This window comes from Neopsephotus bourkii, unplaced genomic scaffold (genome assembly GCF_033783945.1).
Source record: "Neopsephotus bourkii isolate Nb327-2 ecotype Australia unplaced genomic scaffold, CSIRO-AGI_Nbou_v1 NB_1139, whole genome shotgun sequence".
NCBI classification, from domain to species: domain Eukaryota; kingdom Metazoa; phylum Chordata; class Aves; order Psittaciformes; family Psittacidae; genus Neopsephotus; species Neopsephotus bourkii.
The window spans coordinates 2475808-2500881 of record NW_026901625.1 but is presented as its reverse complement, the minus strand read 5'-3'; the positions used below and the strand labels follow the sequence as shown (position 1 = coordinate 2500881).

Sequence of the window (25074 nt, the reverse complement as noted above, 5' to 3'; positions counted from 1 at the left end):
CTGTGTGGGCGGTGCAGGACCGGTTCTCCATCATGGGACAGGGGAAAGGCCCATCTGAGGTGGGGGTTTATGGCACTGGCAGGAAAATGGGTCTTCAGGTGGATGCAGCACCCTTGGGTGGCATCTGGCTCCCATACAAGAGAGGGGACCTCCCACTTCTTGCTGTCCTCTGCCAAAGGGAAGGGACAGAAGAGGAATGTGAACCTGGGGAGTGGGGGAGGCAGAAAGAAGCAAAGCCCAAGCGATGGAGAGTGACAATTTAAATAGCTGTGTGGAGGGGCTCTCCCTTCAGGCTAATTAAATTTATCAGAGAACAGCAGGTTACTTTATTAGAGCCACGTGGCTTTAATTAACAAAGGAAAGTAATTAGCACAAGCACTCTCAGAGCTGGGGGTCCTGCCGATGCCAGGCTGAGCCGGCACAAGAGCAGGATGGGGCATCACTTGTCCCTCTCTTGGCTTGGGAAGCAGGGGATGGCTGAGCCTCAGCCAGTGCATCCCAGTGCTGCTGGTGCTGGGTGGGCACCTTGCAGGGGTCATGGAGCCTGGAGCCTTGGAAGCCCTGCTGGGATGAGAAGCAGGAGCCGGGTCCGGGCAGTGGGAATTAGTCAGGGCTCCCGCGGCACAAACAGGCAGCTTTTTCCAGTGGTGCTGGCAGGAAGGAAATGCAGTCACTGCATGGAAAATGTCTGCGAAGGACAAAGGCAGCGAGGGTGAAGTCAGATTCCGGTAACCGGCGCCTCACTCCCCTCCATGGGTGCGTGTCCCTGCCTGTGCTCTCCTGGCTGCTCCCATCGATGCGCCATGCACTCCGCTCACTCAACATCCCAATCCCTCTTGCCTTTCCTTCCCTCGCCTCCCGTCCCTGCCTATCCTTCCACTGGAGTGAACTGGATCTGCCTTCGCTTCCCCTCCTCCCCTTCTCCCTTGCAAAAGGACTTGTGAAAGTTGTAGACGTGAGTCAGAAATAGCTCATAACTCAGCAGCGACCGGCCTCTTCCTCCCCCCCAGCAGCTGGAGCGGGATCTGACCGAGGGGAGATAGAGGATTAAGCAGGCTCCTTTGAAAGGAAGTTTATCTAACAGCAGCGTGGTGTGGATGAGACTGGCCAGGCCGGCTGGAGGAGGAGGAGGAGGAGGAAGGCTGGGTCCCAGTGCAGCAGCCGCTGGCTGGGGAGGGATGGGGGAGCAGGACTGGGGTTCATTGCAGTGTTTGGGAGCCAGCCTGGACCCTTGTGGCTGGGAGCTGGATTTCCACATCGCTTGGGGGTTTTGGGGTTTGATGTTTCAGTGGCCTCTCCTTGGCTCCCAGTCCCAGGTTGGTCCCTGTGCCAGCACTGCACAACCCCATGCACTTGCTATTGCAGGAGCAGCTCCCCACCACCTTGCTGATGGGGATGGGACGTTCATGGGGCACCCAGCCAGCAGGAATACTAACAACAGTCAGTGTGTGCTCTGTGCAAGCAAGGAGCTGCTGAGCTCAGCAGGGATCTTTGGGTTGTTTTGGAGCACCTCTCTACCCCCAGATGCCTGGAGGTGTGCGTGGGGAGAGCCTCAGAGCTGATGCTCGAGCTGCAGCTGGAAACACCCTGGAACACCTTCCAATGGGTTTATTTGTTTGCAACTTGAAAGCTATTAGAAACTTGCCAACACAGTGTTGCATTGGAGGAGTCTTGGTCTGCGGGGTGCTCCTCTCCTGTGGGAGCTGATCCCCCCGGTTCCTCCCGGTGTGGGGAGATGCTGCTGGGATGCAGGGAAGCCACGGTGCGAGGTGCTGGAGCGTGTTTGAACTGGTGTTTGCAGTGCTGGGGTATTTCTGGCTTGGAGGCATTGCTGAACCCTGGGTGCTCTCTTTGGGGTCCCTTCCCCAGCTCAGAGCCAGGCCTCTCCCAGGCCAACTTGCTGAGGTTCAGAAGCCTCTGAGGTGGGAGAGGGGCTGAGGGGAGGGAAGGGGAGAGGAGTTTGGAGCAACCAGTGGGAAATTGCTTTTCTTTTGTCTGCGGCGGCCGGGGAGGGCAGCGGAGCGGAAAAGTGCATTTTGTTGATTTGAAACTTGAGTGCAATGGGGAATGAAGGAGATCAATACCAGCCCTTGCGCCTTCCCTCGCCCGGAGAAAGCTCAGCAGCGCGTCCGCTTTGGCTTGCACTGTGCTAGGCTTTGCCATTTGAACTCGCAGCACCGGTGTCGGTCCCCGGTCCCCCTCATCCTTCCCGGAGCTCCTTGCCGTGTGCTTTGGGTTGACAGGGAAGCAGAGTTGTCCCTTCAGTCCCTGTAGGTTTCATCAGCACCCAGTGCCCATGGAGGAAATGTGGGATCCTGCCCCAAGGAAGGCGGTGCTGGGCACAGCATCCCCACTGCCATCAGCATCCCCCAGCCAAATCCCTTTCAACTTCAGTGGCACACAGTGCAGCTATGGGTGATCAGTGTCTCCCCATCCTAACAGGGATGCACGTTGGGTTGAGCGTAACAGGGATCTATTCCTTCTTTCCTTTCATGCGACATAATCAGCGGTCAGTTGCCCTCCATGCAGCTACATGGGTGCCCCCTCGCCCTGTGCTGCTGCCACCCTCACCCAGGGCAATTAATCCTCTTTTGTGGAGGCTGTTCAAAGGATTCATAAAAGCCCCATGGAGCTGGAGCTCCCGTGCAGATCTGGGTTTGGTTTCTCCTCTGATGCTGCGTCGATTTTGGTCCATTTTCCCTGTCCCATCTCAGTGAGGTCTGGGCACAGCGTGGTGTGAGCAGAAGGGGCAGAGCAGCGTCTGGGTGGCCCTGTGCCACCCGTCAGGGTACATAAACCCTGGCTGATGTGAGTGTCATCGTTGCTGCCTGGCCTCAGGCGCTGGAAGCTCTTGCAGATGGTCTGAGCCAGCAGAACCTTGGCACTTGCTCGGGGATGCTGCGCGCAGGAGGGGATGTGGGGATGTGCTTGCGTGCTTTGGCTGGATGGGGGTGGAAGGTTTGCTCCTATCCAGCTGCAGCAGTGAGAAGTGGGTGCTCTGGGGTGGGGGGGGTGGTTGCTCATTCCCTGCCCCTGAAATCAGACCCAAAGGTGCTCTTGGTGGTGGTTGTTCCCCCCCTGCCCTGTTCCCAGCTCCCAGATGAGCTCCTCATTTGTTGCTATAGGTTTTGGATCTGAAAATAGTGTTAAACAAACAAGAAACACAGTGCAGACCTGTTTGTTGTTGTGTCTGACTGGGAGTTGAACCCCGAGATCAGATCAGAGAAAAGGATGTGCAGTGCCATGGGCTCTATGGGAAGCACAAAGCACTGCAGGTAGCTGGTGTGCACCCACATGGGGAGAGGTTTGCTTAAGGCCAGGTTGTACGGGGCTTGGAGCAAGGTGCTCCAGTGGAAGTGTCCCTGCCCATGGCAGGGGTTGGAACTGGATGAGCTTTAAGGCCCCTTCCAACCCAAACCAGGCTGGGATTCTGTGATCCTTGGGCTTGCAGAGGCTCCCAGGTCATCAGGGATGGAGGAGATGAGCTCTGGCCTGTGCCTGCCCCAATGCAGGAGCTTTATGTATGGTTTTAAGGTGTGTACCTGGAGATGCTCCCTCCAGCTTCCAGCGTGCTCCCTGGGGACACTGTGGCTCCTGCATCAACCTCCCTGCATGGGTGATGCAGGGATTGAGGGCTGGTGATGGGGATATCCCGGTGCTGGTGCTGTGCCGAGCCATGGAACCAGGATCAGCCATGGGGCCACGGCTTCCCCTGCTCCACCTCATGGCTGGGAGCTGCTATCTGCTTCCCGTCAAAACAACATCAAATCCCTAAGGAAAAGTGATGCGAGAGCATCGCTGCGATCCTGCTGCGGCCGCCCGGCCCAGTCCTCTTTCTCTCAGCCAGCTTTGGCAGAGCCGCCCTGTGCTGAGTTTCCTTGTAATACCTGTCTGTGTTCCCACCCGCTGCCTGCTGATCCCAGCACACGGGGATTCCAGCAGCCGGGACCGCCTGGAAGAGCACCCCCGGAGATGCCGCTCGCGGTGTGAGCCGCAGCGCCGGGCTCCTGGGAGGCAGCAGAGCTGTGAGTGAGCAGTTGTGTGGGGTGGCAGCCGGCCAAGGCGTGAGTCAAACCCTTCCTGACGCGGTGTCTGGCAGATGCCAGCTTGTGACGCTGGGACCTGCTTCCCAAGGGATTTGCCGGGTGCAGCGCGAGCAGGGGATGGATGGATGGATGGATGGAGGCAGTTGGGTACAGCTCATCCCTTGTACCTCCTGTGTTGCTCTGCATGGCACCCTTTGCTCTCACTTGTGGTGTTGAGTGCCTGGAGCTGAGCTTTGGAGGTGACCATTGCCCAAAAACCTCCTGTTATCCAGGGATCCTAAGAGAAGAAGATCCAGGGAGACCTTAGAACTGTCTTCCGGAGGGCCTGTAAGAAACCAGGAGAGGGGCTTGGGACAAGGGCCTGTAGGGACAGGCCAAGGGGAATGGCTTGAACCTGCCCGAGGGGAGACTGAGCTGAGCTCTTAGGCAGAAGCTCTTCCCTGTGAGGGTGCTGAGGCGCTGGCACAGGGTGCCCAGAGAAGCTGTGGCTGCCCCATCCCTGGCAGTGTTCAAGGCACTGGCACATGTGGTGACCAGCTGCAGTGGGTCAAAACTTGCTGTAAATGGGAATTTCTCCTAAAGAAAGTTCCTGCCCTCCTTGGAAAACCTGAGCTGGGACAAGGAGGGAAATTGTTCCTGTGGCTTCAGCATCAGTTGGGGCTCAGGTTGGTGGTGAAGCCCGGCTGCCCCTCACTAGAGCCGGCACCGGTTCACCCCATTCACCCCCTTTAGAAGCCACCATCATTTCCCCGTGTCAGTTCTGCATCCGAGCGCAGAAGAGGGGGAAAAAAAAAGAAAGCCATTTATTGCAGACAAAGGTTGTATGAAAATATAATTCTGCTTTTGTTAGCAGCCATCAAACTCTAAAAAGCATCACTTTTGTTTTCTTGTAACATTGTGAAAACCTCGTGTCGGATCGAGAGCTGGGGCCCTCTCGACTAATCGCCTCTCCTTTGTGTTTTTAGATTATAGGGGCAATTAGTGTTGTCAAAACCTCTGGCAATTCTCTTTGCTCTTGACAGGGTGTCAGTCCGCTGGGTGAGAAATGGAAGGTGTTATAACTCTCCGGTAATTAGGATGCCTCCGATTTGAAAATGCCAGCAAACGGGGTGGGAGCGGGCGCACGGAGGGGGTGGGAGCCCGCCCGGAGCGGGGATGCGGAGCAGCAATTAATCAGGGGCTCTCATTCTGAGCACGTTGCCAGCTGATGAATTGGCAAAGGGAAAGGAGCGGGATGCCCGTGCTCCTCGCACCCGCCTCGCCAGCATCCTCCCTTCCAGATGTTCACCGAGGGCTTTGCACAGCTGTCGGCGAGCACCTGAGCGCAGAAACAGCTTTGTCCCAGTGTTGGTGCTGCAGGGCAGGGGCTCCCATGGCTCCAGCACCCCTTTGCTGGGGATGCTCCTCCCAACCGGAGCAGGGGAGGGTGCCCTGCAGCAGGCTTTGGGTGTGAACATGCAGCAGTTAATCAATAACTGACACGAAGGGGGGGGAACTGCCGGCCACAAATGAAACTCGGCCGCTGGCCATGCCTCCCTCCAGCAAAATGCCTGAGTAAACAGATAAGCCTTTGCAATCTCCCTTGAAGGTCAGTGTGCTCCAGCCTGGCACCCAGTACAGGCAGGAGGGACTGAATGGGGCCACCCTGTGGTCCTGTCCCTGCTCTGTGTCTCACTGGGGGTGGCCGAAGGGGGGAAGCAGCCCCAGGGGTCTGAGCATCACTGGGCAGGAGGGGCTGGCAGGGACCAGGCTCTGAATCCGGTTGCTTTGATTCTCTGTCCCTTGGTCTCTGAGATCCTGAGCGTTTGGGAAGGGCTTTGGGCTGGTGGGATGGGCAGGGGGCTGGGAGAAGGCAGGATTGGGAAGGCAGCATCGCTTCACCTGGGCTGGGATCCATCACTGACACCTCTGTGGTGCTTTGCCGCAGGGGTGTGGACCCGTGTGATGATAACCAAAGGCAGGGGTTGTCAGGTTCTCCCAGCCTTCCCTCTGCTTGGCATGGTAATTGTGAGTTACTGGTGTCAGCTGGAGGTAAAGCTTTGATGTGTGTCTGTGGAAAACCTGGTAACCTCTTCCTCCGTGCTCTGCTCTGCAAAGTTATTTGGGTGATCGGTATCTTCCCCACTTCCCTTGGGGTTTCCCTCCTCCCTGCATCCTTCAGGACCTGGAGGGAAGGAGCAATGCCCTGCACCTTTCCCGTGCTCACAGAAGGGGAGGGAGCCGTGGTTTGGAGCTGGCTGCCCATGTGCTGCTGCCTCCTCCTGACTCCCAGGCCCTCCAGGTAAATTGCATTTAAAGAAGACCCTATGGGCAGAGAGCATCCTGCCCCGGGATGGGGGGAGCTCGGGGCTTAGGAAGCTTTGCCCCAGTGCCAGCTGCACCATGGAGCGTGTCCCTGTCATCACCAGTCCCCCTTGTGCACATGTCAGCAGCCTGAAGGTGACACAGGGTGGGGGGCATGGAGGATGCCCAGGAGGCACTGGCAGGCTGTTGGCATCAGGGGAGGGTTTTCCACGTTGGGAATGGTGATGTGTGTGTCCCCTCCGCAGGTCCCTGTGTCCGTGGCCATGATGTCCCCGCAGATGATCACGCCGCAGCAGATGCAGCAGATCCTGTCACCACCCCAGCTCCAGGCCCTCCTGCAGCAGCAGCAGGCGATAATGCTGCAACAGGTAACGCTGCTCCTGGGCAGCTCCTCGGTGATCCATGAACTCTGGAGCTTGCTGCAGGCAGGCGGATGGGTCCTTTCCTCCTTGGGCTCCTGCATCCCCGCTGTGTTTCCTTAGGGATTCCCAGCGTGTCCAGTACCAAGGGATGAAAAGAGCTGCAGGTGCTCACAGTGCTGGCAAAGCCGGATGCTGCTGCCTGCAGCCAGGGTGTCAAAGCCCAAAATCCTCCTGCACAAGGGCTGGTCTGGAGCTGCCCAGCTCGTGGGGTCAGTGTGGGTGTTCTCGGCTCTATGGACCCCAAGCAGAGCCCCTGTGGGCTTTGGGGTCGGTGTCTGGGTCCAGCTCCGGTGCGTGGGTTTGTTTCTCACGGCCCCGCTTGGCTTTTCTTGAGCACTTGTCAAGTGGAAACCGAACAGGGAGGGAAGAGAAAGGAGGAGACAGAAAAAACCAAACCTCAGCTCCAAAACAAAACAGGTCTGCTTGGGTAAACACCTCCCGCCGGCGGGAGGGAGAGCAGGAGGGATCCCACAAGCATCCTCCCCACCCTTCCTCCTGCCTCCAGTACCTGTTTACTCCAAACAGGCTGATAAGGATTCAAGGTTGGCCCCAGGGAAAGAACAAAGGGTAAACACTACCCTGGGTGGGTCCTTCTGCGAGGCTCTTTGGAGCCGGATAAAGAAACACGTTTGACTGCAAATTAAACAACCCAGGCCGGAATAGCTCGCATTCTCCACCAGAAGCAAACCAAACATCACACCTCTCACCCCTGACCCAATGTTCCTGCAGCCCTGCTCGACCATGCTGCAGAGCCCTGCCTTTGATTGGCTTTTGGGTAAACACCCGGCTCTCCAAACCTGTCCGCAGGCAGCAAGAGCCGAGTCGCTGCTGTCAGCCCCGAGCTGATAAAGGCTTCCCGGCATCCAAAGGGGCATTCCTGAGCCGCCACCGCGGGGGCTATGGGGTGGTGGGAGGGGGCTGCTGGGTCTCAGTGACCTCCCGGTGCCTCTGCCTCCCCCCTACCAGCAGATCCATCACCACCAGTTTATTTAGGGGCCAGGCGAGAGCTGGCGGCACGTCCCAGACTGGGACCCTCTGGGTGGCTCGGTGCAGGGCTGGGGTGGTTCTGTCTCTTCTGCTGTGAGGGGCCGGGTTGCCTGTGCTTTTCCATGGTGTCCATGGAATGGGATGCAGGTCAGAGCCCCCAGCACTTGCAGGGTTCCACTGTGCAGACCATGGGCTGTGGCTCCTCCTGGCCTCTTCCCAACTGGGAGCCCCCCCAGGGGTGTTTTGGGGTTCAACTGTGCCAAAGCTGGCGTTTCTCCACTGCTGAAACACCGCATTACATGCCAGAGCATCTGTCAAAGGGTTCACCCTCCTCCTGGTGGTTCACATTCCCCCTAGGACACACAGGATTGTGTCCCTCCTCCTTGGGGCCAGGCCGGGCAGAGCCAGGCCAACCGGTCGGCATTAGAACGGATGGCAGGTTTGGCTTGGTGGTGGTCAGGGATTTCACTTGCTGTGGGCATGCAGAGCCCTTGGGAGTGTGTCCCAAGGTTTCTTCTGCAGCTGTGGCTCCTTTGGAGAGGACTTTTCCTCTTAACCCACTGCCAAGAGCCTGCCCTGCCGGCGTGGTGCCAGGCACTGACGTGGCTGTGGCAGAGCCGGTGCTGGGCATGGGGTAGTGCCAGGCAGGGAGACGTGACCAGGGTGTTCCTGCTGCTAATTCTGCTCTCTCCCCTCCCATCCCTCCCAGTTGCAGGAATACTACAAGAAGCAACAGGAGCAGCTTCACCTGCAGCTATTGACACAGCAGCAAGCTGGAAAGCAGCAACCCAAAGAGGTGAGCTCACGCTGACGGGTTCTGGGCCATCAGATCTGGCAGCAAATAAAAGGGGGCCCAGCACAAAACAAGGTGTGTGTGAATCCCAGCACGCAGGGAGCCAGCAGGGGTGGGACATGGGGACATCCTGCTCATCCCTTCCTGATGCACTGCCCCTGCCAGGCTCTTGGCACAGCCCCTCCTGAGCAAGCTGGCGCACAGCACCCTGGTAAGTGGGTGAGCAGGGCTGGTCAGATGGGAGCTCAATCCAGGGCTTTCCCTGCTGGGAAAGGCAGCTCTGCAAGACCCAAACACCACATAAAACAGCAGTGATGCCAGCAAAGGCCTTTTCCAATGGGAGATGCCCCCCGATGACCAGGCCCTTTGCTGGTGGACAAGTGCTTATTCTGGTGTCATTGCATCAGTCTTGTATAACTCCCTTTACATGATGGGTTTTGCTCTCCTTTCCTTAAAAAGGACTTAAACCTCAACTCTCTTTTCAGGGAGGAAGTGTTAAAGCCCAGACTGTGCCCTGGGGTGGCTGCAGTGGGGGCTTCAGCAAAGCCCACATCAGCATAAGGGGAATAGGGTGGCTTTGGCAGCTCTGGGTCGGATTAGGACCCACTCAAGCCTTCGGTAGCCTTTGACCCAGGCTTTCAGTGCAGGATGTTGGTGTATTTATGCAGTGTGTGCAGGGTCAGGCTTTATCAGAGCCATCTCCAGGAGCTGGAGTAGCTGCTCGTGCTCTGGGAATGGGGGAGGCATAAATCTGAGCTTCCTCAAGGACTTTCCTCTTGGCCATGGTGATGTTATATTGCAGCCGCGAACGGGGATATAATTAAGCTCTAACAAAGGGCTTGCTTAGCGGGTTCCTGGTCTAAAAAGCACAGGTTAACTTTTAATTAAATGGTACAGAGGAGACAAGAAACTTCTCCGCTAACAAAGAGAGTGGCTGGCAGGGTGGGAGGGGAGTTGGGTGATGCTGAGGGCGCGTGTGCCCAGCTCCTGCGGCACCACCACCCCATGGCTATGGGAATCACTGAGGGGATCTCCATGAGTGGATGTCAGAGCATTCCCCCTCCCTGAGCACCCCAGCTGGGCTCTGTGGGGTCAGCTTCACCCTGAGGATTTGGGCAGCTGCTGTTAACGAAGCCTCATGCTGGGAATGGGGATGCCGCTGCTTCCCCCAGCGGCACAGGGAATAGCTGGCATGTCTGGGATGCCGCCACAGAGCCGCTCTTGGCCAGCGTCAGCTCCCTCATGGAACTCCACAATGGTGTTTAATTACAGCCCTGCTGCAAGGTTTGTGAACCAGGCACCTTCTGCTTCCCCTCTGCTTGATTCTAATGTGGTGTCATTGGGTGTCTCTGAGCGTGGATAGGGATCAGCAGGTGGGAATGGCTTTGGTGCAGAGCTTTGTGCCGGGAGCAGGCAGCAGCACCTTGTGGAGGAGAAGCTCAGGTCTCCCCAGGAGGAGCAGCACGGCTGGAGGTCCCCCAGGGAGCACAGGGAAGGGGAGAACAGGAAAAGAGGGAGCGCGAAGGATGGGAATGTGTCGGAAGCGCCTGTCGGCAGCATCCTGTCCTGGAGGATGCGGGGGTGCTTTGTGTCTGTGAGCTGGGGTGCAGGGAAGGGGCCAAGCAGGACAGCTCATCCATGAGTCCCGCCAGGATGGGGCTAAGCTGCAGCACATCCCAGCCCATCCTGGAGCCTTTTCCTGCTCCAGGGTGTAAGTGTGAGCCCCCAGCTCTAGCAGCATCCTGAGCATGGGATTGGGATGGCTCCAGGCCCTCGTGGCAGAGGTGGTGAAGCTGGGCTCTGCCATCCCACTCTTTCCCATTTGCGTTTCCTCTTCGAGCCCAGCTGCTGCAAGCAGCATCCGGGTGCAGAGACCCCAATATCCCCTGGGTTCAAGGCCAGTGGGTCTCCATGTGCCCCCAGAGCTGCTGGGGCAGGGGGTTGTCCCTCTGCCGAGCCTTGGGGTAGGGGAAGAGGGGGGGATGCAAGGGGGCTGCCTGCTGCCTAACCTTGGTGTCAGCTTAATGAACTGCTCCTGTCAGTCCCGCGTGTCACGCCGAAACTCCTCCTGATGTGCTCATAAATCAAAGTGACGGCGGCTCTTACCCCGGTAGCTGCACCCAGTCATCTGCGTCTAATGTACGGGAAGCGCTGGACCCCGAGCCCCTGTGCTGGGACAGGAGGCAGGGTTGGGATGCAGGGGGGGTGTCTGGATGCTAAACACAGGCCCTAATACAGAGCAGCCTCCTCTGGGGAGATGCTGAGGGTCCCTTTGGGAGCGACCCAGCCAGCATTTGCCAGGAGTGAAGCTCATGGAGTGATGGCCAGGGAGAGGTTTTGGGTAAGGCTGGGGGCTGACAGCATCTCACAGCCCTGCCTTCTCCAGGGCAAACTGATGCTGGAGGGTGGCTCTGCTCATGGGTGCACCTCTTCACCCATCGCACTCAGTGGGGTTTGGGTGTTGTGGGCTCCAGGCCCTGCGGTGCAGCGGCTGCTCTGTGGCACAGTGGCTTCTCCCATATCTCCCACTGCTGCCAGCCTGCATCCTCACAACCTGCACGCAGCGTCTGTGCAAACAGGGCTCTGAGGGGTTCCAGGGGTTACGGGGACGCCTGCCCCGCTAATGAGGCCGGGCAGGCCGGGGGCAGCTCCGCTCTCGGATTAGCAGCTGCCTGTCCCCATCCCTAATTGAATTCCCTCCCCTTCAGTTAATTCTCATGGATTTCTTGGTGCCTCCCCAGGGACTCGTCCTGTCTAACTAGTTTAGGGCCAGCTCTGCTGGTCAGAGCGCGGCCGGCTCCTGGGGATGGTGGGAGAGTTGCCTGCTCCGTGTGTGCTTGTGACTGGGGTGAGGGTGATGGGCACCTGCTCCCCTGTGACCCTCCTTCAGGAAGGGGCTTGTAATGGTCATTTTCGGCAAATAGGAACCATTTCCGTGTTTAGAGGAGGGTCCTGTGCATCCAGGATGCCTTCTGGGTGCTGGCAGCCCCCTTGCTTTCAGTGATGCTTGTGGGAGCTCACCCTGTGCTGAGCCTCCCCGTGTGGGACCTGCTCTAGTGGAAGGTGTCCCTTGCAACTGGATGATCTCAAGGTCCTTTCCACCCCAAACCAGTGCTTCCATGACCCTGCCGCTGGGCTCTGTGCGTTCCGAGCCTGCTCCCTGCTCTGAGCAAGCCCCCAGCTCCGCTCACTCCCTCTCATTTCAGTGCTTTATTTTTCCCTTCCCCTTTTCTTCCCCTCCTCTTCCGACAGCTCCAAGGCCGGGTCCGGCTGAGCCGCAATGGGACCGGCCCTGCAGCGGGATGGAGCATGCAGGGCTGCAACCCCATCACCATGGGCACCCCTCGCTGCTGCCATCCTCCCCTGCGAGGCTCCTGCTGCAAGGCTGGCAATAACAGGCTTTGATTTCTCCCTTTTGTCTCCCGGCAGCCGTTAGGGAACAAGCAGCTGGCCTTCCAGCAGCAGCTCCTGCAGATGCAGCAGCTCCAGCAGCAGCACCTGCTCAACCTGCAGCGCCAGGGGCTGGTGAGCCTCCCACCGGGGCAGGGCTCTGTGCCCCTGCAGACCCTGCCCCAAGGTAAGGACCCTGCGGTGGGGAGCACGTTGAGGGGGGCCCCACGGCTGCAGCTTCTCCCTGCTGCGGGTGAGGGAGGGCAGGGGACAGGCCTGGGTCACTGCTTTTCCCATCTGAAGTTTGGGAGCTGATCGCGTTAATGCTGGAGCAGCTCGGGAGAGTTGGAGCTGGGTTGGGTCCTGCTTTCCTCTTGCACTGGGGTATGGGCACTGGGGTCTCCTCCCCTTTGGGGATGCTCTGCTGGACTCTGGGTGCTGCGGGTGCCTTGTTTTGGGCATCACGATGGGGCCGTGTGTGCCTGGCCTTGGGTGATGATTTCCTGGTGCTGGGTCCCAAGCCAGCCCGGTGCCTGGGTGCCAGTGGGTGCTGCTGCTCCTCCCCGCTGACAGCGGGTGCTTTCTCCCTGTGCCATAGCTGTGTGCCCCTCGGACCTCCAGCAGCTCTGGAAGGAGGTCACGGCCGCCCAGCCCGTCGAGGACAGCATCAAGCAAGAAGGTCTCGACCTCAGCACCAACACCTCCAACTCTACCTCGTTTTCGGCCGCCAAGGTCTCGCCTCCCATTTCCCATCACCCTCTGCCCAATGGACAGAGCACCATGCACACGCCGAGAAGGGACAGGTAGAGCCGGGGCTGGCACTTTGTGTTTTTACCCCAGGAGAGGTGGAAGGGGCTGGGATCCATCACCTGTGGGGCTGGCAATAGGGTTGGGAGGGTTCAGTCCACCTCATCAGTGTTTGCCTGCACTGATGCATCTGCAGAGGACAGGGAGACATCACTGTGGGGTCTCCTGAGAGCTGGCGCCATGCCTGGGAACGCTGGAGCATCGTGGCTGCTCCATCTGATGGTCCCTTTCCCTCTTCTGCAGCTCTTCCCATGAAGAGACCCCTGGCTCCCACCCGCTCTATGGCCACGGAGAGTGCAAGTGGCCTGGCTGCGAAACCCTCTGTGAGGACTTGGGACAGTTTGTCAAGTAAGTGCTCTGCTTTTTGAGGGAGGTCTTCCCAGAGGAGGGGTGCAGCCCTGCTCTCAGGCCAGGACACATGGGGCTGGTGGAAGGGAAACAGGTCCAGACACCCCAAAGTCTGTCCATTGCTGGAGAGGCCCATGCAACAGGAAGGAAGCACAGCCGGGATTGCTGCTAGAGGAGAGCCCCAGTGCAATGGGCAGGAGCAGGCAGGAGTCTGCAGCTCCCTCCTGGGGGGGGCAAGAGGAGGGAGGAAGCAGATGGCAGCCGCTGACACCGCTCCTGGGCTCCGGCGCTGACTGATTAACTCCGCTGTCGAGGAGCCCTCTGCCAGCGTCAGGGTCAAACAAATTGTTTTCACGCTTCGTCAGAGGTTTACTTAATTAGTTCATTTGCAATTAGATCTCTTTGTAGCCGGGATTTTTAGCAAAGACATCAGAAGGAACTGACGGGCTTGCTTCCTCCTTCCCCCCCTCCTTCTCTCTGGCTGGCTGCTCAGTGGCCAAGATGCACCAGTGTGCGCTTCGCTCTGCATCCGTAAGGGTTTGGGTTGGTATAGACTGATCCTGTCTGCTGCTGCACACTCAGAGCTGGCTCCAATGGGGCCATTCCCTGGCCTCCTCATTCCCAGGGAAGGAGCTGGGCAGAGGCTTTGCACAGGAAGAGGGAAAGCACACCGGGGGAGTGTTGCTTGGTGGCGATGGAGTGAGTGAGTCAGACTCCTGTGTCTTCCTTCCTTCCTCTGACTCATGGGGTGAACCTAGATAAGGCATCTCCAAACATGTTTACATGGCACAGGGCAGATGAGCAAGCTCTGGTTTGGAAGCTGAGCTTGGCAAGGGATTGCCAGGGCTGGATGGTGGTGCCAGCAGAGCCTTGCTATGAGTCCTCTGTCCCCTAAGCACACCTAGAGCTTCAGGGGGAAGCCCAAGGGGCAGCATCCCTGCCAGCACTAGTGCACCATGTCTGTCCAACGTGAGTGCATGCTGGGGTGTGAGACAGACAGATGGAAGACTCCCACATCCCAAAGGCTGAGCCCAGCTGCAGTGTGGACCTTGCTTTGAGTCCAGGCACTGGCTTTGAGCCTGTTCTGAGCATGCCCTCCATGGAGTAGCTTGGAAACGTCAGCACTGGGGTAGAGAGGGGCAGCAGATCCTTTAAGCAGTGATGAGACTTGGTGGGATGCATCTCCCTTGTTCCTGCTCAACACAAGCTTAGGTTCTCAATAGCTTCTTCCCTGGAGAAGCAGCCATGCCCTCAGTCTGTTTGAGGAGCGGTGCAGGGCTGACACTGCTGGGGTTTGCTCACACAGTCCCAGTTACCTGACCTGTTTTTGCAAGTTGGGGCTGGAAGTCTCACAAGCAGCCGGGTGAAACTCCTCCATCTTCCACATCCGGATCCTCCTGAGGCACCTTCTCCTGCGATGCCTCAGCAGAAATAGCTCAGTTTTGGTGCTGGAGAGCATTGGCCCTGGGACACCTTTGTGTTTCCCAGCAGTGGGTCCCAGGTACAGTTTGCCCTTGCACCCATCATCCCCTCTCTGACCTGTCCCACTCCTCTCAGTGAGGACCCTCTGGGTTTGCACCCACCCCAGCAAGGACAAGGCCCAGCCATGTGATGTTGTCAGGACTGGATGCGTTCCTAGGCTGCCAGTGTGCTGGGTCTGGGGGCTGAGGACCCCCACAAGGATGTCCCTGGCTCTGTAGCAGTGGCCCTGTCACCACTCCCAGGAGCCCTTCCCCTCAGAAAGAAGGAGGGTGACGGGGTCCAAAGGTCCTTGTGCTTCATAAAGCACCTTATAAACATAGGGCATGAAAGCGGTAGGATGAGGAGCACCCTGGAAATGTCACTTTCTGCCTTCAGGGCTTTCCTTAGAGGGTGTAAGTAAACCTCCATAATGCCACCTTTGTCTTGGGAACCTGCTGCTCAGGTCCTCCAGGGTGCCTCCTGCCAGCCACCTTCTCAAGGACTTCCCATCAACCATGACTGCTCCTGAGCACCACAGGGCTGGTTGTCCATGACCAGCCTCCGGTCTGGGCTTGAGGAGGAGGCACAGCCCATTTTGGTTGGCCGTTGTGCCTCGGTTTCCTTTCAGCTCTTCACACTTCAGGCACTGGTGCCAGAGCATCCCAGGCAGCTCCTTGCAGTGTGCCTGGCGTGGCTGGTACAGGAGTTCAGGGCAGGGCTGATCCCAAGTGTGGTCCCAGCGAGGGGGCTGCATATTGGGCACATGCAGGCATCGACACCGGCGTTCTCCTCCCCAGACACCTCAATACAGAACATGCACTTGATGACCGAAGCACGGCCCAGTGTCGAGTCCAGATGCAAGTGGTACAGCAGCTGGAAATACAGGTGGGTGCTGCCCAGCCCTAAGGACATGGGTTCAGACAGCATCTCCTTTCTGCACTGTGTTGTGGCTGCTCTCTGTGGGATGGGGTTAGTGAGGTTGGAGACAGTAGTGGGTTAACCAGCCACCCTAGGGCTCATTAAAGCATCCTTCCTGAATCGTGCTGGATCTGGGCCACATCCTGGTGGAGATCAAGGCTTGGGGGACCCTCAGACTGGTTCCCCCTGTGATACCAGCCCCCCCTGCATGATTATGATGGGGCTGGAAGAAGGGATAACCCATCCTTCCTGCCCAAAGTGTCCCGGGGAGTACAATGAGATGCCATTCCAGACACCTGGAACCCGTGGTGCTGTGGAGCAGGACATGACCCTGCTCCAGCCCAGCAAGAGCCGTAGGACTGCGTGGCTCTTTGGAAATCAGGCCACTTATTTTGGTCTTTGGAGGCCAACTTGAGGGGGCTATTTATGGAAAGCTGGTTCTTTAAATAGCATCTCCAACTCCCTGATGTGTTGTGTGGAATTTGGTTAATAGGAAAGGGGAGAAATGGGAGGAAAGGGAGGGGTTTCATCTTGGGACCTGAAAGCAGGACATGGCGGGGTCTCTGTTAGAGGGTTGCTCACTGGGACCCCCATGGCACTCCAGTGCCTGGGGGCCTGGGTGTCTGGCCAGGGGCTGTGGGGAGCTCAAAGCACTTCATGCCCATCGCTGTGTGTCATGGTGGGGGATACTGGCCCTAGGGAGCAACAGGCCATGATGTGTGCAGCCCTGGGAGCCCCTGCCTGGCCTTACAACAACAGGGGCTGCAGAAGGGGCCACGCAGCAAACCCCTCCCAGGCGGGAGGGCTGCGACGCTGGGCGAAGCCTCGTGATCGCATCCTGCTCTCCAGCCCTCGCTAAAGCGAGAGGTTGAAAGCAATTACTGGGGCTTAAAGAGGGGAGGGAGAAGGGAGGCGGAGGGGAGAGCTGAAGGGCGAGGGGAGAGCTGTGTGTGCACAGAGGAGAACCTGCCACCGGAGCTACCAATTATAAAGTTTTCAGCATGGAGCTCCCGCTGTGCCGGCGGAGAGCGTCTGCATCACGAGGGGAGACCTGTCAGCTCTAATGAGCACCACGACAGCACCAAAGCGTCTGAGCTGCTCCAAACTTGCAGCAAACTCTGCTCTGGCTCCTGCCTTTAACTCCTTCCTCGCCCAAGTCCCAGCTCTGAGAAGGGGGCTTGGCTGGTGGAGCTGGCAGCATGTGGGGATGCGGAGCCCTGAGCGTGAGGGGTCTGGGTGGAAAGGGAAGGTGACGGGAGGAGAGCGGGTGTCAGATCCCATCGCCTCCGCCGGGCTCAAAGTCTCCCCTGGTGCCACAGTGAATATTTCACCCTTCTCCACACTCCAGGGAGTAAACAGGGGGGGAGCGCGCAATTAGAGCGATGCTGTGCGTCCGGGTGGATGGATGGAGGGATGGGGGCATGGACAGGGACCTGCTGGGGAGTGGGAGACAGCAGGGACTGGAGGAGGGCGAAGGGGATGGGGACATGGGGCACAGGGAGGAGAGGGATGCAGTGGGACGGGGCTGTCATTGAAGCTGTGGTTGTGAGTGATTGCGCACATGGAGCTGAAGCGGGGTCCCTTGTGTCCCACAGCATGGGTGCTGCAGCGCCCCCCACAGAGCCACGGCCTCACTGGGCTCTTGGAGGGGCTCCACATGGGGCAGGAGGTAACTCCTGCAGGGCTGATGGAGGATGCTGGGGGCTTGGTGGGCAGCTGCATGCAGGCCATGGGTACCTCTGTAGTGAGCACCAGCACTGCCTGACCATCTCCCTTCTACTTCTTGCTTCCTGCAGCTGGCAAAGGAGAGTGAGCGTCTCCAAGCAATGATGGCCCATCTTCACATGAGACCTTCAGAGCCAAAGCCTTTCAGCCAGCCTGTAAGCCTGTGTCCCCCTCCTGCCCCTCTCCTTCCTCACTGCTGGCTGCTGTGCTCTCCTTGCCCTGTGCATGCTCACCACAACCCTTTGTGGCCCCAATGGGCTCCCTGGGATGGGCATGCCCTGACCACACTCCGCACACATAGCCTGGTCCCTTGTGCAAGGCATCAAGCAGGAGTGAAACACAACCCATGTCAGCATGTTGTGTTGCTCAGCCAGCTTGGAACATGTAGTAGAGGCATCCCATCCCATGGGTGCATCTTGTGGCATGGTTACATCCCATCCCATGGGTGCATCTCGTCGCACAGTTACATCCCATCCCATGGATGCATCTTGTGGCATGGTTACATCCCATCCTATGGGTGCATCTTGTGGCATGGTTACATCCCATCCCATGGATGCATCTTGTGGCATGGTTACATCCCATCCCATGCGTGCATCTTGTGGCATGGTTGCATCCCATCCCATGGGTACATCTCGTCGCATGGTTACATCCCATCCCATGGGTGCATCTCGTCGCATGGTTACATCCCATCCCATGGGTGCATCTCGTCGCATGGTTACATCCCATCCCATGGGTGTATGTTGTCGCATGGTTACATCCCACCCCATGGGTGCATCTCGTTGCACAGTTACATCCCATCCTATGGGTTCATCCTCTTCCATGGTTGCCTCCCACCCGTTTTGAGCCCAGCAAGTCCCCCCCACAAGCCCTTCTTCCCTTGCCTTGTGGCACGAGCGGCTCAGCCCTGCCGCTGCCTTCCCCACACTGGTACCCAACCGCCATCCTCCCTCCTGTCCGTGCAGCTGAACCTGGTCTCCAGTGCCACCCTCTCCAAGAGCACTTCCGACACGTTCCCTGATGGCTTACCTCATCCCCCCACCTCCGCCACGGCGCCCATCACCCCGCTGCGGCAGGGCCCCTCCGTCATCAGCTCTTCCACTTTACACAACGTGGGGCCCATCCGCAGGAGAAACTCGGAGAAGTTCTGCACCCCAATATCTTCAGGTGAGCTCTGGGGTGCAGCCCAGCCCCCTCCATCACACGGTCCCCAGGTCCCAAAGTGGGTCCCTTCACCCCCGGCCCCCCCTGTTTCTTGTCCCCCCCTCCAGAACTTGCACAGAATCACGAGTTTTACAAGAACGCCGATGTCCGCCCGCCCTTCACGTACGCCTCGCTCATCAGGCAGGTGAGTGGCTCTGGGCTTCACTCTGCATCCCAAAACCTGCCTGCAGGAGCCTCGGGCAATGCTCTTCCCCCCTTTCTGTGGCCTGGAGAGCCCCCAGTGCCTGCTGAACCCCCTCATGCCTCACCATGGATGGGTGTTGAACCGCACCAAGGCGATGCGAGTGATGCTCTTTTTTCCCCCTCTGGCTTCCCAGGCCATCCTGGAGACCCCCGACAGGCAGCTAACGCTGAACGAGATCTATAACTGGTTCACACGGATGTTTGCCTACTTCCGGAGGAACACAGCTACCTGGAAGGTGAGAGCAGCCCTGGGGCTCACCCCATCCCGCTGGGGCTGCAGGAGATGCTCTGGTTTATATGAGCACCGGTGGTAGCGGGTCAGTTCATTGCACAGTTGGTGATTTTGTGGGTAAAACCCACACTATTCCCCTCTGAAATGCATCCCCCTTGCCTGGGGATGCATCGTCCGTGTCGTAGGATATGGCAAAGTAGTGTAGAAATCCAGGTTGGAGTGCAGTCACCCACTGCAGCACCAGGAGAAGGGCAGAGAAAAGAGGGAGACACTGGAAATACCAGCTCAGGTTGGTGATGATCCAGTCGGATGGTGTGCTGAGAGCAGGATGTGCTGCAGCCAGATGAGGGCAATCTGCGAGGGGCAGCTTATGGGTGCAGGGGCTGCTCCCCCCTTGGGTATATAGAAATCAATAGCTGAGAAAACGCATCTCCAAGAGCAGGGGGGTGGTGAGAAGGAGCAGTTATTGCCCTAACAGAGGAGATTTATTTGTTGTTTCCTGCTGCGTGTATTTACGGAGCCACGGCTTCCTCCTGCAAGAATGGCAGAGGGAAACCAACCCTTAATGAAATCAGGAGCGAGGGGCAAGCGAGGTGGTGCCTTTTGAAAGGGTTAAGGAGGAATCGGTTCTTCTGGAGCCCCCGTGTGTCCGGAGCTGCCTGCAGCAGGGGTTTGCTTCTCACAGCAAACTTTGGCTGAATACCGGTTGCTTTGGCTCCAAAGTGCTTTGAGTGGCCCCTGGCTTGAGCATGGCCCATCCTGAGCATCCCAAGGGTAGCGGTGGGAAGGAGCAGGGTGGTCAGAGGTGCCGGGGTCATTCTTGGTGCTGGCCGTGGCCCGGCATCAGTCTGGGGTCCCCCTCATGGAACTCGTGCAGCACTGCAGGCTGGCAGTGCATCCCTGGGCACATCCCTGGGCTGGCCTCAGCCCATGGGGACATCCCCAGGGTTGGAAGCTAATGGGGAGCACTGGGACAGGGAGCCTGGAGCAGCTCCAGTGCCTCACCATCCAGTGCAGAGCGGGGAGTGTCCATGGCAGCACTTTACCTGTTCCGTGCCTCGGTTTCCCCATCTGTGCAGTGAGATAGTGGCAGCTGAAGATGCCTTTTTCCTGCCCTTTTACTGGCTGAAAGGAATAAATATTTGGGGTTTTTTCTTTCCTTTGGGGCTCCTCACACCCCTTGTTCCCCAAGGGCAGAATTGATGTCTTAGAGAAGGGCACCCCCAGCCCTTCTAGTTCCCTTGTTGCTACTCTTTATCTGTTCCATGACCAGAAGGGGATTAGAAAGAGCTGCAGGGGGATGCTTCCCTTCACAACCCTCAGCGTCCAAGGCTGGGCCTCTTTTGAAGGAGGAGGAAAAAATGCTGTATTTCCACTCATTGGAGAACCCCCGTTCCTGCTGTGCCTTCTCCTTGTCTCTGTAGCTTCCCCTGGGATGGGGCAGGGGTGCTGGGTACCCCATCCCCACTGTGGGAGAGACCCCCAGCACGGCACAGGGAGCAGGGCCGGGGATGTAGAGCAAACATCATTAGCAAAGACAGATGAGAAGCAAACAGAGCAGCCAGGTCTGGCACTGAGCAAATACTCTGTCAAAACAGAAAAACCACGTTAGGATGAGGCAGGGGACCCGCTGCCATCACCGGGGGGAGGATTCCCATGTTGGGGATCTCACCCAGCATCTCTTCCATGTCCTGGGACCAGGTCCCTGCTTGACACCCAGCACCAGGGATGGGGCATCCCAGGCTCTGGTGAGGCTCAATCACATCCTGCCCAGTGCCAGGATTTATTACACTTTTGCCTTTGTGAGCACATACCCACTGATGCCCCCGAGCAGGGGATGTCACTGTGGGGACAGGGGGGACGTGTGCCTCCATGTGCAGGAAAGGTTTCAGCTTTGCCATGCTTTTTGCCTTTAATCAGGGCTTTGTTTGGACGAGGAGTCCCCTGCGTGCACAGGAAGGAGGAAGGGGAGCATGGGCAGGATCCGGGAGGAATTCCTGTGTTTGCTCAGCAGGGGACAGGGGTTCAAGGGCAGCAAGAGGACCCAGCCCTGGTTGGGCTTCAGACCCCCAGGCATGGGAAGCAAGGGTAGAATTGGGGCCTGGGCTCATCCTTATTGAGAGCAGCTGGACCCTCCTCAATGGGTGATGCCAGTATGGGGTGTGGGGACCAGGGATGCTTCAGTCCCATGGCCCAGATGGAGCGCATCCCTCTGGGTAATGGCACCAGGCTCTACACCCACTGAGCATCACCCGAGGAGCTGGGCCGGCGTGTTCCTGGTGTGATGCAGGGGTTTCCAGTTATCCCAAAAAATCCCATCAAACAGCACGGATGCGCCTGAATCTCCTTCCCAGGAAGGAGCCAGGGAGCTGCTTGCAGAGTTCCCCTTCAGGCTGGCTTTGCCAAATGGTGAGAGGAGCCAATGGTGCCAAATGAGATGCCAAATGGTAAGAGGAGCCAGGAGCTTGAGCATCCCTGCTCCTGTGCAACTGCTCTCACTGGGGCTGTTGTGGCAGCACCAGGCACCATAGCATAGCCAGGGATACTGGGGCAGCAGGCAGAGGGCAGCAGCTGGAGGATGGGTGGATGGATGGATGGATGGATGGATGGATGGATGGATGGATGGATGGATGGATGAGGGAAGGAGCTCAGCTTTGGTTTTGTCCTTAAGTCAGAAAGGAGAAGGGGTGATGGTTCAATGTGATGAGTTTCTGGGAACTCCAACACTTCCCAGCACCAGGGGTGGGGGGGTTCAGTCCTTGTGTCTCCTTTTGCCTTGTTGTGTTGGCCAGCTCCTTTGTTTACCCAGCCCCTGTTCGACCTTTCCAATTGCTGTTAATGTTTTAGCGGAACGAATTAGTCTCTCATCACGAATCAGGACTCGGAATAAAAAAAAAAAGAAATAGAAAAAAAACCCCCCTCCGAGGCCAACTTCCTGAAATTGGGGTCATTCTCATTTGCAAGGCAGAGAATCCGAGAACCTTAATGCAAGGAAATTTATTCAAAGGCAGAGCCCCGGCGTGATTAGGCCCTTTGTAATTATAGCTCGGAGAGATTCCACTCCAGCCTCCTGCCTCCCTCATGGATTAGCAAGTGAGTCGGAAAAATACACAGGATTTAATTAGAGGCAAATTAAAATTGGTAATGAAATAGGGGCAGTAGCAAATGGCAGGGAGTTGGAAGGGGAAAAGGGAGCTGGTATCTCTCGGGGCTGCGCTGTCTGCCTACGTGTGCGTCTCTTTATTTTACATTTAGAAATGTAAAGATGGTCGATGTAAAGAAGAAAGGGAGGGAAAGGACCAAAAAGGGAGGGTGGGGGAAGAAAAAAGAAAGGGAAAGATTAACTGGCTTTGCTTAGCATCACTGAGAGAGCTGCGGCGGAGAGGGCGGCTCTGCCCCTGGGTCCTTGCTGGCATCGCTTATCCCTTGTCCCACACTGTCTTCATCATCCTCAGCATCTGACCAAGGTCCATGAGGCAGGGCTGTGTCCTACGTGTGGTTCTGGGGGCTCAGATGGGGTGAGCCTTGGCCATGTCCCTCTGTGGCTCTGCAGAGCGTTGGGCTGCAGACGGGACAGCCCAGGGACATGGGGAGCCGGAGGGGCTGAGTGAGGAGGAGGATGGTGATGAAGAGGAGGGGTCTGGGCAACGGGATGAGGGCTGTGCCGCTGAGCTCTCCTGCCTGCTCTGCCTGCAGAACGCCGTCCGCCACAACCTGAGCCTGCACAAGTGCTTTGTGCGCGTGGAGAACGTCAAGGGAGCCGTGTGGACCGTCGATGAGCACGAGTACCAAAAGCGAAGGCCACCAAAGATGACAGGGTGGGTCCTGGAGCCACACTCACACCTTCCCCCCCTCTGCCAAGGCCTGGAGCTCATCCCTGCATCCTTCTGCTTTCTCTTCCTGCAGGAGTCCGACTTTAGTCAAAAACATGATTTCAGGACTCGGTTACGGAGCACTTAATGCAAGTTACCAGGTAAGGACCCAGTCCTGTCCCTGGTAGGGCTTCGGGGGGACTAAACCTTCCCTCTGCAGCCCCATGTGGCCTCACAGCCTCCATACCTGAGCCGATGCCACTCTGTTGCAGGCTGCGCTGGCAGAGAGCAGCTTCCCGCTGCTCAACAGCCCCACCATGATCAACACGAGCTCTGCCAGCGCCATGCTGCACGTGGGCCACGATGACGTGAGCAGCACCGTGGAGCAGGTCAACAGCAACGGCAGCAACAGCCCGCGCCTGTCCCCGCAGCAGTACAGGTCAGCCCACCCGGGGCCAGGGCATGGGGGATGCTGTTGGTGGGTGTTACTGGGAGGGCTTGGAGCTAGGGGATGGTGGCAAAGGGGGCACCGGGAGCTGGTTGTTGCCTCCTGTGGCTCTTGTCCCCCAGGGGAGGTGATGATTGGAGCGAGGGGGATCAGCACCCCGAGGCTGAAGGCTTCTCTCCCCGCAGCCATCCCGTGCACGTGAAGGAGGAACCAGCCGAGGCAGAGGATGACACCAGACCCGTCTCGCTGATGGCCACCACCAACCAGAATGTGACGATTCCCGACGACAGGGACCTGGAGGAGGAGCTGCCGGTGGAAGACTTGTCCTAAGGACCCCTTCCTCCTCCCCACCGAGGGGCAAACCCTTCCCACCATCCCGGCCGGAGACCAAGCGACGGCTCCCACCTCCCCAAGGTGACCTTCGGCGTTAACCTGTTCTTTAAAGGCACTTCCACAGAGCAAAAGGGTTTCCTTGGTGCAACAACCTGTTGCTGACGGCGCATCCCTCACGCTCCCCACTGCCCCGCGCTGCGCCCCGGTGACTGACTGACCCCTGCCGCGGGGGACATCCCGCGACATGAGAAGCAAAAACCCAAGAGCTGGACTTTTTCTCCCCATCTCCCTTGGTTAGTGAGTGGTGAACGAGGATGGTAGGTTGTTTCTGTCCGAAATGGTCCCTCCTTCCTTCCCTGTGCACGGTGGGTGCAGGGAAGGCAGCTCCGTCCCCTCTTCCCTGCGGTGCTCGAGCCTCCACCAGCGACCGCCCCGGCAAGGGAAGGCGATGGCAGGAACCCGCTGTCATCTCTCCCATCACCCAGTGGGGTTTGCACTAGGAGGGACTGTGGACCCTGCCCATGTGCTGCTTCCACCCAGCTTTGGGGGAAGAAACAGCGGAACCAGGAGGCAAGTCCTCTGCCATGGTCTGGATGGGAGTGAGGCTTGCACCGTTGTCTCCCGGCTGCGCAAGGATGAGGACCGGCGTTTTAGTGGGCCTGTGTCCCCTTGGCCTTGCCACCTCCAGCAGGTCCCTAAACCACCCAACCCCTGGTCCACGATGATGGGGAGCTGGTGGCACCAGCAGTGATGACGGTCCCCAGCCATCCACCAGCGCTGGCAGGGAGGACACGGCTCCTGCTTCCTTCTTGATGTCATCTGCAGCAGGTCACACCCCTCCCAGTGGCCCAACTTCAGCTTCAGGGGAGGCTCCTGACCCCTATGTGCCCAATCCCTGCTCCAAAGCCAGGGCAGGGTCTCCAAGGCTGCAGCTTGACCATCCTGCTGGTGGCAAAGCCGAATCAGTGAACCCCTGGGGTGGCCAAACCTGGCCGTGGCCGCTGAGCTGAGCCTGCTGCCTCCGGGGCTCCCGCTTTCATCTTGTCCTTTCGTTATCCTTTTGTGTGCGTCCAGATGGGAAGATACCAAAAGATTTCTAGAGACAGAAGGTCCATAGTTCAGGTGAACAGATGGTATTCATGCCAAAAAGAAAAGAAATATTAATAATAACGAGAACAACACAACCAAACACCCCTCTTCTCCCTGCTCTTTCTTTCGGTGGTGGTGATGCGGGTACCCAGCTGCTGGGCTCCTCCTCTCCTCCTCCACGGCCAGGCTGGCACTGGCTGTACTGGTACGCAGCGGGGTCTGCTGTGATGGACGTGGAGCACTCCCAGAACACTGCTCCATCCTCCCAGTACCCTGGGTTGACTGTGCTGGGGTCCTGGCAGCAGCAGCACCCTGGGAGCTGTGGTTTGGGTTGCAAGTGCCACACGCAGCTTTGGTTCAGGAGGTACTTGTCTGTCCCCGTGCATCACCCCTGTGACATCCCCCGGGGCATCTCAGCTCTGTGCCACGTGTCCCCTGTGCAAGCCTGCACCTCAGAGCATCCTTTATGCTGCTTCTTGCATCCTCCGTGCCCACTGCACCCATGGGTGAGGCTGGGTTGCCCTGGGCCACCCAGGTACTGCTCCAGGGGATGCT

The 25074-nt window shown here is 58.1% G+C and overlaps 1 protein-coding gene across 3 annotated transcripts in view; it reads left to right on the top strand.

Annotated features, from left to right (window-relative positions):
• The window catches only part of FOXP4 (forkhead box P4), a 49858-nt gene extending 25239 nt beyond the window's left edge, over nt 1-24619 (top strand). For all 3 annotated transcript variants that reach the window (XM_061362977.1, XM_061362978.1, XM_061362976.1), the window contains 14 exons: nt 6596-6718; nt 8469-8555; nt 11982-12129; nt 12541-12745; nt 12993-13097; nt 15356-15443; nt 17273-17356; nt 18164-18365; nt 18470-18546; nt 18740-18841; nt 22534-22655; nt 22744-22810; nt 22922-23088; nt 23283-24619. In XM_061362977.1, coding sequence (XP_061218961.1) covers nt 6596-6718; nt 8469-8555; nt 11982-12129; nt 12541-12745; nt 12993-13097; nt 15356-15443; nt 17273-17356; nt 18164-18365; nt 18470-18546; nt 18740-18841; nt 22534-22655; nt 22744-22810; nt 22922-23088; nt 23283-23427 — 1722 coding nt within the window. In that variant the 3' untranslated portion in view covers nt 23428-24619. The remainder of the gene's footprint in view (nt 1-6595; nt 6719-8468; nt 8556-11981; nt 12130-12540; nt 12746-12992; nt 13098-15355; nt 15444-17272; nt 17357-18163; nt 18366-18469; nt 18547-18739; nt 18842-22533; nt 22656-22743; nt 22811-22921; nt 23089-23282) is intronic.
• Nucleotides 24620-25074: the final 455 nt, after the last annotated feature.